We start from the raw sequence: 18,693 nt of genomic DNA, 5'->3' as shown, positions 1-18,693 counted from the left end.
GTTCCTAGTATTGGTGTCGTCCGGTGCGGTAACCTATGGTGTCACCCCATCTCCCTCAATATTATATACAGACTCCTCTCGATTATTGTCCAGCCGCTATCCCCACCACTGTGGCAGGAGAGGGGGGGTGTGGACCCTTTAAACTTTGTTTCCCCTTCCCTTTTGTTGCCGAGGCTTTGGGCAAGAAACGAATTTACGAGGGTCTGAAGCACTTCTCCCTGTAAGATTATTGTCCCCACATGGACTCGAGTTCAGGACGATAATCGAGAGGAGTCTGTAGAATGTTTGGTCGTTAGAAAGCATGGATTGAGGAGTTCATAGGGGATATGGTTTATTGTAGAAACGGGCTTGCAGTTGTACAATTGACAAAAATGTAATTTTTTTTTAATATACATTAAAAACATTGGGTGTCATCCCCACGATGGTGTCACCCGGTGCGGGCCTCAACCCCCCACACCCCCTTAGTAACGCTACTGCATATACAGCCGGACTGTCATGATTTCGACGGGCGTGGTTTGTTATTTTTTTTTCCTGTTCCTGATTCCCCTTTTCTATCATGGATAGATCGTATCCCTCGTATGTTACACACCGAATATAGAGTTTTGCTCCAGTGGCTCGTGCGTTGGCGGTCCAGCGAATTGCTTGAATGTCCAACGGACCGTAGAGGGAACGGCGGTAGAGCCGACTTATACGCGCGCCAGGCATGGGATAGGATCGATCGGCGATCCCGTGGCCGCTATATGTATTTAAGGGGTTAGACTGATGGGTGCAAGAAGGCTTCTTTCAGACACGTATTGTGAAAAAAGTAAAAACGATATTAACTTGCAGTTTGGTACCACAACCTCTGGCAACAAGGGTCCGATCACACGTATTTAATACGACATTCACTGAGAATATTCATACTTTAGAACTATAAAATGCTGTCATATAAAGATAGAAGTGACGGGAAATTGAAAGGAGGTTAATACGAAGTAAATAACAATAAAAGAACGCACCCTTCCATTTATTATGAAACGGATACACGATAAGAACTGAAATGTTACATGGAAACAAGTTTCCGATTAAGAGAGTTACTGAAAAAAAAGTTTTCGATCTGATTTGTTAATTCAAACGATTTTTGGTACTAATATTTGGTTATGTTTCCATGTGAACGTATTGCTGCTTTAATTCGTTCTGGCATTGAATTAATAATGTTTTTCATATATAACTTTGATATTGTAACTTTTCTTGACACCTTCCTCGGCAGAAAGGTCTGTTCTATTATATGCTATAGTTAGATTGTCTTCTAGACCCTTAATTTTTTCAATAAATTGAAGAATATCAGCAAAAATTCATGAGCCTTCGGTGTCCCTTTCACTTTGAACTTATTTACACATATTTAGATGTCCATAATAGAATAACAATTTATATCATTTTGTTTCGAGGAGTCCAGACACTTATTTTGTGTCAAAAGAAACTGAATAACTATTACTGTAAAAGCACAACGCAGTTCTAAAGTTGAAACTTTGCAATTGAAAAAAAATTGTTTTTTTTTTTCAAAAACTAGACGTGCTGTAAAGAAACGGTTTGCAGATTCGTATTCAACTCATAAAAATCCATCAGGAACGCCTATTGGAGGTGACAAAAACAAAAAAAGGTTAAAATTTGTTGAACAGTATTTTGTGCACCCCTTCCTTGGCTATTTCCTTCCTTCAAAGACTCGATTATTCTGACCTTTATATCGAGTACACCTTGTGTGGTGGCATATTGAACTTATCACTTGCTTGTGTACTGAAATAAATTGTACGACTAACTAACTGACTCAGTACAATTGAACTTCTATTTACATTTCTATGGTCTTTTCTTGTGTTTATACTTATAGTACCGGACAAAAGTATTCGTACACCCTTTAAAACGGGACAACTTTTTTAAAATTGGACCCAATGACTTGAGTTGTATTGTGAATATAGGGACATAGTTTACTAAATGATGTGTAAAAAAATATTGAAACAGTTGCAATTGGTCCGAATCGCGAAGAAAATAGTAAAGGTCGTTTTTTACAACTTTTTAATCTGAGGCTATAATGAAACTTTAATATATACATATCGAAGATTTATGTTAGTTATATACATGTTGAAAATTTCATAAAAATCGGTTAACGTTGCTACGAGATACCGAGGATTAAAAATGTTGAAAATCACAGTTTCTCCCGACTTTTGACCTACAACTGTAGTAAATCTAATAATTCTTACATCTTTTGATGCCTGTTGAATTTGATTTCAATGAAAGTTTCAGTACATATATAACTAACATAAATTTTCGATATGTGTTTATTAAATTTTCATTATAGCCTCAGAATAAAAAGTTGTAAAAAACTACCTTTACTATTTTCTTCGCGATTCCGATCATTTTGCAACTTTTGTATCTTTTTTTATACATCATTTAGTAAATTAATGTCCCCAACTTTACAAAAGAACTCAAGTCATTTGTACCAATTTTAAAAAAGCTGCTACCAATCATAGCGCGTAGCCAACGTTACCGCGGGAACTCGGCTGGCAGACTCGAGCTCTGATTGGTCGGGGTTTTTCGTTAATATCTCGTTAACAAAACTTCAGATAACATTTTTACTAAGGAAAAACTTGTTTCAAATCACCTCACGAATCTCCCTTTTCCGGGTCCTCCAACATTTTTGTTACACCCTGTATATATAATTGAACGCCAGACACTAACTAACGACGAGCATTCCGTAAAGATGGCGGACGACTTACGTGACAACCACGATGTGAATTGCAGGTTTTATAGGCGCCGGTCTAGACTTCGCTAGTCAGCAGCGTCTAATGTGGTATATTTTGTTTGTCGTGTACGCACCGTACGCGATGCTGCCGTTGCCATTGAGGTGGTGCGTCCTCGCCGGTTATGGGACAGCATTGACCCACATGGTCCTCGCAGGGATCACATTATTACGAGACCCGACACACGTAAGAATCGTTGGTCTACGCTCACTCTCTCTCTCTCTCTCTGCTTCGCAGTACACTCTACATCCCCTTCATTCATCGACGAAGGGCAACGTTCAGTTTTTGTCAGGAGATTTTTCGGATCAGAGGATCCTGATTTTGCGTGAAATACATACTTTGAATTTCTTCAGATACAGGGTGTACTAAATACCTTTTCAACACTTTAAATTGCGATTGCTCGGGAGTCTGCGCAGTTAACGAGACTGCATTTGTTTTTATTTGTGTTGCTACTCATGGGGGATGTTCGTGAAATGATGTACAAAACAAATGGCATTCTTTACAAAACAAATTGTTTTGAAAATGTTTGTTTGAAAATAATTTTTTCGAAAATTCTTTCCTACCGATATATGGATGATTAGAAACGATACAGAATTTATCTAAACTTTTTTCCAATGTCTTTTGTAGTTTACGAGTTACAAGTCAGTAACTAAAAGACTCATTTGAGGAAAGAATTAGTCATGTGATTGCTAATAACGGTCGTCATTTTGAAAATCTTTTATCGTAAAATCCGATTTGTTCAAATGAATTTAAAAGAAAGAATCTCAACTATAACCTTTTTCATTTAAAAGTTATTAAAATATCAAGGTTGGAATAGTGTTTAGTACACCAAATACAGTAAATTTTCGATTAATGATCGAAACTCGGGATTGCTTTGGAACAGTTATCGTAGAAGAACACTATTTCCTATTATTTCTAGGTCTACTATTCAGGCCTTTATATTTTCCCGACGGCCCACGAAGATTAAATTCAGTAGTGGGGATGAAGCAGATAGCATTTAACGTAGAGATCTTCCCGAGCATTCACTGAGAACTTACTGTATACAAGGTGCGGCCGAATAACATGTCCAAGCAGGTACGAGGTGATTCCTTATACAAAAATAAGAACAAAATATGGAATAAAATTTTTTCATTTAAGGCTTAGTTTTTGAGAAAATCGACTTTGAAAATCTGCTAGATACAGGGGCAACTGTGCTAGCGCGTCTGTTCATTGCATTCCGTTTCTACTTACTACTGTGGCGAATACACGTGTTTCAGATTAATTTTCAAAGTCGATTTTCTCGAAAATTAAGCCTTCAATGAAAAAATTTTATTCCATATTTTGTTCTTATTTTGTCATAAGGAATCACCTCGTATCCACTTGTTCATGTTATTTGGCCTACATATATCTTGTACATGAATCGTTCAATGTAAGTATTTTTGTAAGACGTGACAAATACCCTGCAAGACCTGACACATTATCCTTCGCTGGTGCGTGTGTGGAATCTCCTTTTTTTTTCGCCGCAACTCCGCGCCTCATATTACAATTCGATTTGCAGCTTGGTCCGTTTGTTTTTCTTTTAAATACACGCCGTTTTGCTATTGCAGCTGCACGATGTCGCGTGCATAGTTCGAATGCTAACGACCAACGTCCTTCTTTATCTTGCAATGAATCTAGCTGGCATGTACACTAAGTATTTGACAGACAGAGGACAGAGGCAGGCGTTCTTGGAGACCCATCGGTCCCTCGAGACCAGACAGAGGACCCAGAATGAGAACAACCGACAGGAGAAGCTGCTGCTGTCCGGTGAGACACGACTTGTTAATAAAAAACTAGGATATCTGTCCCAATTACGGAGCCTCTGTATTAAAATCATCATTAAAAAGAAATACATTTATAAATAAACATAAACAAAATTTTGTTGATTAAATTTAATTATTAATAAATAAGGTTTAAAGTAAAAAACGACAATTTTAACATGTCATACTGGTTTAAGTATTTATTAAAATATGTGCTTTACGCTTTCGATGATTTCATAGAAATTTCTTGGCCAAAACCTTAAGAAAAGCATACTGAACTGTTTCATATAAATCAATTATAAACAGCATCTTCACCGTATAAAATGCATATTATATCCTAAAAAGGTTTAGCGTAATTAAACAAAATTAATTCAACACCTACAATCCTTTTACTTTTTATTTTTAAGTAAATTCCGTAATACCGCGTGATTTTCAGTCTTGTTCGTAATATGGAGCTCCCAAGATCCCCCAAGCGTAGATCTTCCCCATAACCTCACTTTCGTTAAATCAAAAGTGAAGCGCGTGTCGGCAGTTATATACATATAAATAGGTACCTAATCTCTAACAATACGAGTCAAGCTCCAAATAAAAAACGTTTCCTCTATAATAAAGAGGACAAAAATTGCCCTACTTCACAAAAGTTAGGCTAGAAGCGACATTCAATACATCGTAATACGGGGCACTGAAACGGGGACAGGCTCCGAAACTGGGGGCACCGAAATACATCTGCAATTACCGAAACGGCTCTCTAAGACAGACAAAAACATCTGTTTCTATTTAATTAAATACATTACAAAGATTTAATTTTTCTTATTTAAAAAAAATTCCTTTATAAAAAGGAATTGTTTAGCAACTGATATTGATGTTCACAATGTGAAATTTTTTGAGTATTTTTTAGTAAATACTTGATTGCGCAAACTGACTTAAAGCCTCCGTAATTGGGATACCCTACCGTTATACTAGATAGAACTGTAAGCAGGGCTTGAAGACTGTTATGATATCGATTTAGGTTCTCGAAACAGTTATCAAGAACCTTTATTTCGAATAACTGGTATGAATAACCTAAATTTGAGACTATATTTGTTTCAATTAAGGTTCTTACATCAGCTACCATATCAGGTCTATAACTGTTATATTTTAGGGTCTATATAAATTCCAAGACGGTTATAGAACCTATTTTCGTAATGATTCTACAGAATTCTACAGTAAATGAAATCACAAGACATTACAGTTACCGATTGCTATGTACCTTTAAGTAAAATTTTTGAAATATTATTATGAATTAGTAAGTAAATATATATGTACACATTTGTATATATATCATTTTTTTTGTAATATGAAATGTATTCGTTAATATAACATTTTTAACTACTTAACAAATTTTTACTATACGGACTTCGCAAAAAATATGCTGATATGTAATATTTACAGTAATCTATATGCGTAAAAAGTTGTGACTTTATTTACTGTAAAATTCTGTAAAATGGTTACGAGAATCGGTTCTATAACCGTTTTGAAACTTATATAGAATCTAAAAAATAACGGTTATAGAATTGATATGGGAGCTGTTATAGGAACCATAACTGAAACTAATACAGTTTGATATTTAGGTTCTCCATAACAGTTATTCAAAGTAAAGGTCCTTCGTACCTGTTTCAGTCGGAACCTTTATATAACAGTTTGAAACAGTTATTTTCGGGACCGTTTCAAGCCCTGGTTATAAGGCAAGAAAACAGTTAAAATTTGTCGAATAGTGTTACAAACCGTCGTAGTTTCCGATTTTCATTATTCGATAATTTAAGGTAGCTTATGCGTTTGGTGTCGTATCTAGCTGGGGCTCTATCTGGCGTTTTATACTTTCTATCGATTTTACCAATTTAATTTGAATGATTAATAATTCAAACTAATTCAAAATTCTGAAATGGAAAAAAATATGAGAAATAAACAGAAAAAAAACAACATTCTTTTATCCTTACTGTAAACGAAACTTAATTTTTTTTTTTACTTTTAAGAAAAAATTAGAAAGTTTGTCGGACAAACCGAAAGGTAAACAAGTGACGTTGACACTCATGGCAGACATGCGTAGAAGATACTACCAAACGCATTGAAACCTAAGCTTGCATACTTTAATCTTAACGTTTAGTTTCATTTGATCGTTAACATATCTTTTTTTCCGTGTCATCATAATCTCCGTAAAAAAATCTCTAACCACTTAATTTTGTATGAAAATGTCATTTTTTGTAACTGCACAAGAAGTGACTGCGGATTTTATGCGTTTATAGTTTCCCCCGATTGTCTGAAATTAAGTATATTAAGGAGTTTAATATGTTTTAAGAAATAATTAATAGAACCTTCGATGGGGGAAAGAAATTTCGGTTTGTTTCGAATTATCGAAAATGAATCATTGTATATTGATATTTGCATAAAGATCCACAGTCTAGTGATTAACTTCTCAGTATCAACTACAGTTCCTCGTGTTAAAGAGGCATTCTTACAGTGTTTCTTTTTCAATAATTTGATCATAGACTTTGTAATTTTTTGGTATCAATCGAAAGTTGAAGCTTTTAAGAATGTTATGTTAAATTTTCAATTAAATTTATTATTATTAAAAATTTGCGTGAACCACCTTAAATACAGTCGGGGGGCTGTGTGGAATTGCTACGTGTCGGGGTATCGGGACGAATATATTTACACATGTGTCGGATCGTAATATATAAAGATGTACCAACGGGGTTCGTCGCGGCGCGCAAGCACGGTGCTCGACGGCGCGTGTAACCTGCTCAGCCGAGTGACAAAAAGGGTCACTAGACACTTTCGCTCGATTGCGCCGGATGTGTTTTACCGATAGCCTGGCAGCGCTTTGCTTTTACGTACTTATCGATCTCTCGACGATGATTCGTTTAGGGGTGGTACATGCAAAATATAGGGAAGAGACGGGCCATCGAGGCTTCTCTGTATTGCGATTCACGGCTGTCGCTCAAAATAATCCCGACTCGCTTTTCGACAGAGTCGAATACAATAACACAAATGACGAAAACGATGAAAGTTCGATATTCAACATTCTTATATGTAAAGTTATTATGTAAATTCTCGTGCTTTTAATCGAATGAATATTTTTAACCAATAGCGCGAAAATTGTTTGAATATGAAACAAGGAATTGAAGAAAAATCAATATTTAATCATTCTGTTGTCTTAATAATTTTATTTACTTGTTTTTATATATAATGTTCATTTACTGATGCATCATCCTATTATTCTTATCAACGAGAAAGTGCTTTGAAATTTCTGACTGTTTGTTATAGTTCTGCCAGATTTCGTGGCCAAAGAGATGATTCGCGATATCGCTCGCGAAACAGCTCGAGGCGGAACGATCTCTTTCACGCCCAATCAATTTCACCGGATATACATCCATCGTTACGAAAACGTTAGCATACTCTTCGCGGACATCAAAGGATTTACTGGTACGTGAACACTTATCCAATCTTGTGTTTCAGAAAACCTTTCTGTTGTTGTTTTTATAACTCAATTACTCTCTCGAATGTGCATTTCCGAATCAATGCACAAATCATATATCTCCGAACAGAACGGTAAAACGCGTACAAAGGTGTTTCCATATAAGTCGACAAATACAGTTTCTTTCTTCATATTGTCTGTTTAATTCCAATTACGGTGCTAATATCTAGTGTACCAGTCAGTAATCTATTTTGTGAAATTCAATACGCTTACTTTCGAGGATATCAACAGCCTATGTTGCTTCAGCAATATTTAATTTCGTTCTTCGTCGTTCGCAGCCATTTTGAAAGAAGAAAAGGTTTGGCAAATGTTTTAAATTTGAATTGTGTTACCAGTTTATTAACGAGGAATTGGTGGATTATTTATTGGGACACATAATATATCCTACCTTCCATACAGATTTTTTGGCAACTAAGAAAAACAAAACACCCTGTGTATTATGTACTACTTGATACCAGAGAGGAAGTGAGAGTGCTCACGCTCGGGAATTCGTTTTTCCCGGGCAAGTGCTGCAACAAGCGGCCAATTCTGGCATAATAGTAGGAATCTACCCGTTTTGGTTCCACGCTAGCATATATTTACAAGAACCACAACCGTATGTAACTTTTACAGTGTTGCCAAATCTAAAATACGTAACGTTGTCAGATTATGAGTGTTCGATACGTACGAAAATCATTAAATGAATTCTAGCTTCTTTAAATTTGCCTCAAATGAAATACTGAACATTTTTCTTATTATTTATGAAGTTGTATCGTATATTATTCAGGCTTATAAAATATTGTAACTTACATGCCGCAAATAATTCCCTCCTCTGTAACTTGCAAATCTTCCGTACCGTCTTCAAAGCTTCATAAAGGTTCCATAAGTTTCACGCCGATTACAGAAGGACGCGTGACCACCAAATGTTCTAATTAGGCCACCAATGACCACCAATCGACCATCAATCGATTGGGACATATAATGAAACGTTAAAAAGTCATAATTGCCCGGCTAACTTCACAGAGGTGATGTTTAGGGTAATTTTTTTATTCATTCATGTAGGGTTTTCGTGGTTTTTGTGTATACTACTGTAATGCGTGAACAGTGTGTAACAGTGTGTGTGCGCGTGTATGTGTACTTTCTCGAATATTAAAATAAAACAAAACAACGACAATTAGCCGCTTGGTGCAGCACACATACTCGGGGACAACGCATTTCTGGGCGTGAGCATTCATTTCCTCTCTGTTGATACTTACCTCTATGAATTACTTATTTCATCGAGCCTCATCAGTCTTCATGAAGTAAGATCATTCACTTTTGCCGGTGACAAAACGTGGGACCAAACTTTCAACCGAAAAGGAGTTTCGAAAATTTTGAAAATTGTTGATTTTACAGGTGTTTGAAATATAGTGTCAACCTTTGTTCAATAAATTATAACTGTTGAATCAAGAAACTGATCAAAATGAGTTTTGTGGGTGCTTACAGTAGAGATACAAGAATATGTAGTAAAAATTACTTTAGTTTAATAAACATATTTTTTAATAGCGAGACATTAAAAAATTGAGGATATAGTCTTACTTGTCTTCTTTATGGACAAACTTTAAAAAATACGAACACTTTAAAATTGGCCGTATGAAAATTAATTGAACTTAACAGAACTCATTTTTACACCAGGCTGCCCCGTTAAGTAATTGTTGAATAAAAATGAAACATTCTAAAAATATTCATAGAGTTCCCCAGATCCCAGCTTACCAGTCAATGATTAAAAACCACTGGACCAACGTGTTATTTCGATATTCATAAAATCATTTCAATGCTTTATGTTCGATGTTTACTTCAGCGTTGGCTAGCCACTGCAGCCCCCAAGAGCTGGTCAAGGTGCTGAACGACCTGTTCGCCCGTTTCGATAAATTATCCGCGGAGAATCACTGTCTTCGCATAAAGTTACTCGGGGATTGTTACTACTGCGTGTCCGGGCTGCCGACAGCAAGGAGCGATCATGCTCATTGTTGCGTCGAGATGGGCTTGCACATGATCAAGGCGATAAGGGATGTCCGATACACCACGCAGGTAGGCCTGAACATTTTCCAATGTCTTACCGCTTCTAACGTGACCTGAAATGGGCAAGAAATAACAACTTGATTCGATAAATATTTAAGTCGCAATAAAAAAAATGTTTAATAGGTCAAATTTTTTTTATTACAAATGCCAACTGTAAATGTCGCTACTAAAGGATAAAAGTTATTTCATTCTCACCCCCGGAGGTGTTAAAAGAAATAACAACTTGGTCCGATAAATAGTTAAGTCGCAATAAAAAAATGTTTATTAGGTCAAATTTTTTTTATTACAAATGCCAACTGTAAATGTCGCTACTAAAGGATCAAAGTTATTTCATTCTCATCCCCGGAGGTGTTAAAAGAAATAACAACTTGGTCCGATAAATAGTTAAGTCGCAATAAAAAAATGTTTATCAGGTCAAATTTTTTTTATTACAAATGCCATCTGTAAATGTCGCTACTAAAGGATCAAAGTTATTTCAGCCTCACCCCCGGAGGTGTTAAAAGAAATAACAAGTTGATCCGATAAATATTTAAGTCGCAATAGAAAAATGTTTATTAGGTCGACCTGAACATGAGAATAGGGATCCACAGCGGGTCCGTGTTGTGCGGTGTGCTGGGACTTCGGAAGTGGCAGTTCGATGTCTGGTCTTACGACGTGACACTGGCCAATCATCTTGAGAGCGGAGGCATTCCCGGGTAAAGTTTCGCATTAATACTTTGACTGCCGTCAATTTCAATAAGCAAGTTCCATTTCATGGGTTTCGTTTACTACTCAAAAGCAATAGTTTTAGTGAGTAGGTATACAGAGAACTCTAATTACATTGCCACTGAACATACTGCCACGCGAGGCACTTCCCCTTCACACGTACTTTCACGCACACAAATTCCCTCTCCCACCACGTTGCATACGTCGGCGCACCAGCACGACCCAGCTTTTGCGCAGGCGCTGAGGCTGAGGTTATGACGATAGAACTTTACATGGAGAGGACTCAACTTATTGCCATTTTACTCCCCTACAGACCCGACCGCGGCAATATAGTTACAGTCCACTGTACTTGAAATGTATATTTTATACTAGTTGGTTTCGAAATCTAGAATGAGTACACTTGTAGATTCGAAAGCGTACTTGTAAGTAGTTTGATGTTAGAAAGATTCTAACTCTTCACAAAGAGTACTCGAATACTAAGCGTGTTAGTGAGATGTGGATAACTGATTGAACCATTGTCATTCATTGTATCGGACATTTAACATTTAACAAATTAATTTGGTTCAAAAAAATGTAGGTATATAAATGTAATGTGGATCATTTATATACAGGGTGTTCCGCTTAAAACAGGCCACCTAAATATCTTCTCTATCTGTGATCATACGAGAAATATTGTTTACGTAATTTAAATGGTTTCAAGAGACGAATCGGATGGTGGGAAAAATTATGTATAAGTGTCATTTTTTAATGGTTTCTTCAAGGTCACCCATGTTTTTTTTACGTATATGCACATCATTTTTCCTGCTGTATATTGTAGCCAACATTATTATGCAATTATCCATGTATAATAGTATGACCTTGAAATGACCTTGAACTCTAAAAACTTTTAATTTACTTACATAGTTTTTTTTCCATCATCTGATTTGTTTCTTGAAACCATTTAAATTATGTAAAAAATATTTCTCGTATGATCACAGATAGATAAGATATTTAGATGGCCTGTTTCAAGCGGAACACCCTGTATAATTTTCGCTAAACTACATACAATTGCAAAGAATAGAGAACTTCTCTATTCGTCTGGGTTCGAGTCTACTTAAAAGTATTGCTTTCCTTTTTCGAAGTATTTATGAAACGTTCCAAACTATCCAGTTAGAACCGAATCTGATTGTAATATACTTTATCTCATCTCTAGCTGCGTCACTCAAATATGGGTGAGACATACATTGCAAAGAGGCTGGACTATTGAAAAATCGGTACAAAATTTTAGATGATGAGCTCGAGAGAGACTATAAAACTTAGTACAGTGAAAAAATTAATAAAATCTAACGCAATTTTTCTTTAATCTGGAACCTAATGGAACCTTTAGAAGAGCATTTGATCACAATTTCTGCAAACTAATCCATAAAAACTTATATTTTGCATAAATATTCAGTCTATTTATGAAATAGTCAATTAAGTACCTAGTTAGCCAAACCTGCAAAGCCACATTTTGTCCAATGCCTGTTATAAAGTTATGGCTACAAGTTCGATGCATGATTTTCTATAATTATTGGCTACAAGTTCGATGCATGATTTTCTATAATATTCTATAAATATTGGCAGCAATATATCCAGGTTATCAGTTGGGAGGGGGGGGGGCAAAAATATTAACACATCGACTGCCACAGTGAAAAAGGCTGTACGTAGCCAGACACGAGGGGCAAAATCTAATTTTTTTTTTATAGGGTGGGGCAAAAGCCACTTTTTCCGTCCATGCGCGCAGATACTTTCCGTTTTTGCCCCCAATTTGACACAGGTTAAGTTGCAAGACTTACTGCCAATTTGCCTTATCATTTTGTCAGGCGTTGCCTGCGAAACCCAAGCCAAATGTGGAAACAGGTGGCTATATTTTTTTAGACAACTTTTGTCATTATTTGCTGGCCATTCGCTCGAAACTTGTACACACCTGGTTATAAGGGTAGCGTATGTCAAATACTCGAACGAACCGTTGCATTCCAGGAGGGTGCACATCTCAGAGGACACCCTGCAGTGTCTGAACGACGTGTACGAAGTGGAACCAGGGAACGGGACAGAGAGGGACAATTATTTAAAGGAGAGAAACGTGGTGACGTATTTGATCAAGCAGGTGGAGCCTCTGAAATCGCGACGGAGACAGTCCTCGCGACCGAAGATATGGTCGGAAGAAGACGCTGGCAAGAGTAAAAAGAGTTTCAAGCTGAACAATCCGCTGGCCGCGAATAGCAACGCGCCAAACTCGTCGACAGAAGACGATATTGGTGTCGATTGGACGCCGGAAATTCCATTCGAGAACGTGAGTATCACGCGAACCGTTACTTCCAACGTTCAAATTCGCGTCACCGCCGCCATTTTGTTTTTTGCTCATTTACGAGTCTAACGGACGTAACTTAACTATAAATATAAGTATTATTTTGCGATTCGTTGCTTCGATTACGGGATATTTTGAATATTGTCTCATAGTATTGGAAGAAATATTACATTTTGTTAAAAAGTTAAAGCGAAGAAGTGGTGTAAATTGCGTAAAAACTGGAGTCAGATGAAAATTTTCTGTATTAACAAGGGAATATTCCGAATTGACAATTGCCGATTTTTATACAACTTTGTGAAATTGTAATTCTTATAATAATACTTGACACGTACCTGTTTTTTTTACACTTTTTTTTAGCTGCTCTTATCCACGTTGGAAGGGTGAAAACGGATTAGACTATTAGAGATATAAAAACGGTATATTGCAATATTGTGTGTTTTTTTATAAGGAATCCATCTATAGGATTGGATTCCAGAATAATCCATTCGTTTAACGTATTTAAAAAATAGCACTTTTTGTTCATTTTTCTGATCAAATGTTAATTCATTTGCTTGTACATTGGATGTGGAAACAATATATCTAAATTTAACTTACAAACAAATTGGAATTTTGATTTTTGCATTATTAAAAAAAGTATTATATTTGAAGTTTTCAACAAGTTTTTGACAATAATCGTGTAGAACAAGCCAGACGATAATCGAGAGGAGTCTGTAGGTTGTTCAATGAACATTTTCAGAAGATCAAGTGTTACAATATAAATAATGTTAATGCAGTTGAATACGGCGACGTCGGTTAGTAACCTGGAATCGGAGTATCTCGAGGAAGAAAATGGCTCCGCGAAGGGTAAAGCCACGTCTCCAGCGGATCGATTGAGGGCAGCTGGTCTCGAAACCGCGAGCAACAAGCGGATGAGATCGGCGAACATAAACGCTTGGACGTTGCGTTACAATGACGAGAGCCTGGAATCAAAGGTCGTAGATCTGTTATATGAATTTTCTTAAATTGATTTCCGAGGATGCATGCGACAGAGATATCGTTTCGTTTGCTTGCAGTTCTGCCAGTTGCGCGAGGGTATGTTCAAATCGAACATGATCTGTTGCTTCGTCGTGTGGGTGTTCATCGCGATCTGCCAGGCGGTTATCTTACCCGAGTAAGCCAGTTTCTTGTAATTTTTAAATATTCAACTGTTGTTTTTTTTTAAAGCAATATCCCAGATAGTACGTGACGTCTAATGACGCCTAGAAGACGTTTTAAAGGCGCCTTGGACCTAAAATAGCCGTAAAATGGGCGTCTTCAAGGCGTCATGTGCTATCTGGAATGTATTAGTTAGGCTGGATGCACCAGTGAATGCACATTATACAAAAAGTTAAATACCAACTAAGTGATTTGGCACTAAATTTGCAACAATTCCAAACATAGAGTTAGTCTCTTTGGCCTGCGATAGACTCAAATGTTTATTTTCCATAATACCTACATACTTTAACCTTTTGGGTACATTTGACGAGTGAGACTCGTCATCTGCTTACTTGGGCGATGTTACGGTGGACGAGTCTGACCCGTCGTCTGAATTTAAAATTATTAGACTTTAAGTTGGTTCTTGTTCTATATAAATATTTCTATTTTGTTTCATTTATATATTTATTTATATTTTGTAACTAAAATGCTGTTTCAAAAATATATTTATATCACCAATATAAGTATATTCCAAATGAAATGTATTACTTTTACATATTAATCCATATAGCGACAAATTAAATCCGTCCCATGGGCATAAAAATCTTCAAATAATTCAGTACTCAAAGGGTTAAAATAAGTTGAACATTGACGCTTCAAATCTTCTTCAGAAGACAGACGTGCAGAGAATCATCGAAAAACTCAAAGTACCTATTACAATTTCCCAAATTACACCGAAGAAAAACGATATTAAACAATGAAACAGCAATCAGAATCGTAATCTTTCCTTTCCCAATAACTCTTCTTTTCCAGCCATGTTTAACCCTTCTCTTCTTCCGCCATTTTAAACCTCTTCCTTTTTATCCAATTTCCAACCTAAAATTATGATAAAAAGTGACAAAATTTGTCTACAAATCCATAGCCAGCCATTTCCGCATTTGGCTTGTGTTTTGCAGGCAGAACCTGCTGACATAATTGTGAAGCAGATTGATGGCAGTTTGGCGGCAGATCCTGCAACACAATGCAGGCTAATAAAACTGAATCAATTTACTGAATCTATCATCTACTATCTATTAATCTATTTACTATCAATCAATTGAACTGAATTAATTTACAACTTATATTCAAGGATCTGCCGCCAATCTGCGCGCAAAATGTTTATAGCAGATTCTGCATCAAATCTGTAGCCATTCTGGTTACAAAAGTTTATATCACGCATTGATAAAAATCTGGCCGTGCAGATTTGACCAACTAGGTAGAATCTTCCCTAAAATACTCGATTCTTCTTTCGTCAGCTGCAAAGTCCTCCTGCTCTCGTTACTGTTGACGACGCTGATCCTTGTGGCGTCGTCCATCTTGGTGATGGCGGAGGAAGTCAAGAGCCTGCCGACGTGTCTGCAACACGCCTCGTCGATGCTGGTCCACAACAAACAGCACCGAACGATCTTCATCTGCATCGTAATCAGCCTGATGGCCCTGACGTCGATCGTCGGCGTGCTGGCCTGTCCGACGTCGATTCGACGATTTCCAGAGGCTTTGGTTCTCGAGCAACAACAGTTGATCACGCCGACATTGAAGCCGGAACGTCTGGTGGCGACCACTGTGGGCCTCGATCAGTTCATACTGACGTTTCTAGAGGCGGCACTTCGGGATGAGCCTTCTGCGGACCGGAAAAATATGGCCACGAAAAATCGAACTGGGTTTCGCGATTCTAGCGACTTGGAGATGGAACTTACGGGGATTGGCGACGGGACTGACCCGTTGAATGGACGACGAAGGAAAGAATTTTTCAGATTTCATGAGAAATATTATATAATATTTACGCTGTCTTGAGAATATTTGTTGTATTTTTCAAACGTCCCTCGTCATTTTGAGTGGATGGAAGGTGTGATAGCCGAACTGAATTTAAATTGTGACGCAATCTTATTATAACCGTAGAGGATCATTTATTGGTGTACCTAACATGTATAAATTGATCAATCGATCACATTTTCCAATCGATGTCAGGGATTTTGTTCAAAATGAGATATGATGCAGTCCACGTGAAATTAGGAGGGATTTAAGTCATTAGTTTTTTGTTCTCAAACTTGTTTAAAAAATACAAGCTGCCGAAGTTTACAATGTTTGACTATTTTCGTGAAACCGCGTTGTACTTGAAAATTTATATCTCGGGAACTATTTACTGTATCGCATTCGTTCTTCGATTATTTTAATGTAGAAGGAATATCCTGCTGTAATAATTTTGTTGTTATTTGAAAAATTTATTTTTTAATACTGAAAATTATAAACAAATTCTTTTTTCGCGATTTCCTCTGTGCTTGTCAAGGGCTGTTTAAATTAAAAAAAAAATGGTTATATTTCTTGTAACCTTATTTCATATAACAAAATTCTTTCAGTGAGGCAATTCTTTTAGATTAAAATAATCGAAGAACGAACTGGATACGATACATAGTTCCCGAGAAATAAATTTTTAAGTACATCGTGATTTTACGAAAATAGTCAAATATCATAAATTTCGGCGGCCTGTATTTTCTAAATAAATTCGGTAACAGGAAAATGATGACTTAAACTCCCCCTAATTTCACGTGGACCATATGAAAAAAATGTCACACATCAAGGAAAAAAAGTGATTTAGCGTGGAATAACCCATTTATGATGTAATGATAATGGACGAAGTGTTGTTTGTGATTAAATGGTTCTTGTAGACGTGCTCTAATTATTATTATTGTGTTAAATATTTGATATCCAGGTTTGGCAGCGAAGACGTTGCCTCGAGGAAGATACTATCAGCGACAGAAGCTCGAACGGAAGCGTTGTACTCGTTGGACGATGAAATTGTTTCAGAGACAATCTGCGTAAGACCGGAATATATTGTCTTCACTTGGATTTTGTGCTTAATCGCGCTCGCCTCCGCCCTAAAATTATATTATTTAGTGAAGACAGCGCTGGCCACGATCATCGTGTCGGTCTACGCTGTGCTGATCCTTGTCGTCTGCAAAGATTTCTTCTCCATCTCGGACAAAGAAAAGAATCTGTGAGTTTCGATTGATCTATTAGATCGCGTAAAATCATTTGATCTTGTCGAAACCATCATTCAACGACTCTATACCCAGATAGCACATGATGCCTTCAAGACGCCCATTTTACAGCTGTTTTATGTCTGAGGCGCCTTTAAGCCGTCATTAAGCCGTCATTAAAAATATTAGTCACTTGAAGATTCGAAATTTCTGACAAGGAATGTATTAATTTTCCTCTAAATACAAATTACAACGAAATTATTGTCACATTACGTTACTTAGGTAGCAATTTGTCACTGGAACTGAAAAAATTTATGAATAGATTTCTGGTTATTAATGCTAAAAAGCTTATTAACACTAGGTTTACGGAACACGTCATTTTGACGCATTTCGAATGTCTTCTAACTCGAAATTCTCTATGTGGTATACCTATCTCCGTGAATATGCGTCAATTTGATGTGATCGTAAATTGACTATTAAATAAAATAAATTGTTTTTTCAAGAAAATCTGCGATTTTGTTGACGCGTGTCCGTAGAGAAGTAATAAGAAATGTCCGTAAACTTAGTTTTTAAATAACCATAGTGAACAATATGATAAATAACACTTGCTGTTGCGACCTACTCACGATAAGCTCGCGATTAGCTTTGGTAAAACAATACCGCAGAGCTCGTTGGAAAGATGGTGTGATAGTGTGTGGTAATCTGTGTTTTAAATGACACAACTTACAAGGAGTGTATTTTAGGTGTCCGCCTCCGATTGCTTTGGTTTTCGGATAAGTTTTAGAGGACCGAAAAATAAGAGATACGTATTTTTTTATAGCGGCCCCTTTTCATATGTAGGGGGTGAAACCACCCCTCAAAGTTTCGACCCGGAATTACTATCTCGAAAACCAGAGGAGATACATGAAAACTTTCAATTGGTGGCTTTCATGGTTTTTTATGTACAATAAACTGGTGTTATCAAATTGTCAAAAATACAATTTGTTTATAACAAAAAAATTTGTTATAACATTATTTTACAACTTATTGAAATTTGCGTAATGACATAAAATAACGAGCACTTAATTCCAAATCCATTGGTATATTTTTTTTTGAAAGTCTGCGAAACATGTTTTTCAGAAAAATAACGTCGCCAGAGTTATTCTTGTGCCGCTGCATACGTTCGTTGAAAAACAACAAATATGAATGACACAAGACATCACGTTTGCAAATAAAAGTTGCTTTTGCAAACAAAAAGATTCATAAAAATTATATCAAATTTTTTGAGAAATCGAAATTGACTTTTATAAATTGACCATTATTTAATTTTTATTAATATATTCTCCGAAAACCGAGGCAATCGGAAGCTTAAAGAGCGGGCGTGCGCACA

General features: G+C 36.5%; 1 protein-coding gene across 1 annotated transcript in view; it reads left to right on the top strand.

The window, feature by feature from the left end:
- The window catches only part of LOC107193478 (adenylate cyclase type 8-like), a 33,406-nt gene that overhangs the window by 9,399 nt on the left and 5,314 nt on the right, over nt 1-18,693 (top strand). The window contains 10 exon segments of the mRNA XM_015582928.1: nt 2,773-2,957; nt 4,358-4,556; nt 7,853-8,011; nt 9,883-10,112; nt 10,662-10,798; nt 12,807-13,119; nt 13,908-14,105; nt 14,187-14,284; nt 15,603-16,181; nt 17,066-17,341. Of these exon segments, the coding sequence (XP_015438414.1) occupies nt 2,773-2,957; nt 4,358-4,556; nt 7,853-8,011; nt 9,883-10,112; nt 10,662-10,798; nt 12,807-13,119; nt 13,908-14,105; nt 14,187-14,284; nt 15,603-16,181; nt 17,066-17,341 (2,374 nt within the window).

Source organism: Dufourea novaeangliae, unplaced genomic scaffold (genome assembly GCF_001272555.1).
Source record: "Dufourea novaeangliae isolate 0120121106 unplaced genomic scaffold, ASM127255v1 scaffold6, whole genome shotgun sequence".
NCBI lineage: Eukaryota > Metazoa > Arthropoda > Insecta > Hymenoptera > Halictidae > Dufourea > Dufourea novaeangliae.
This window is presented reverse-complemented; position numbering and strand designations above follow the sequence as displayed.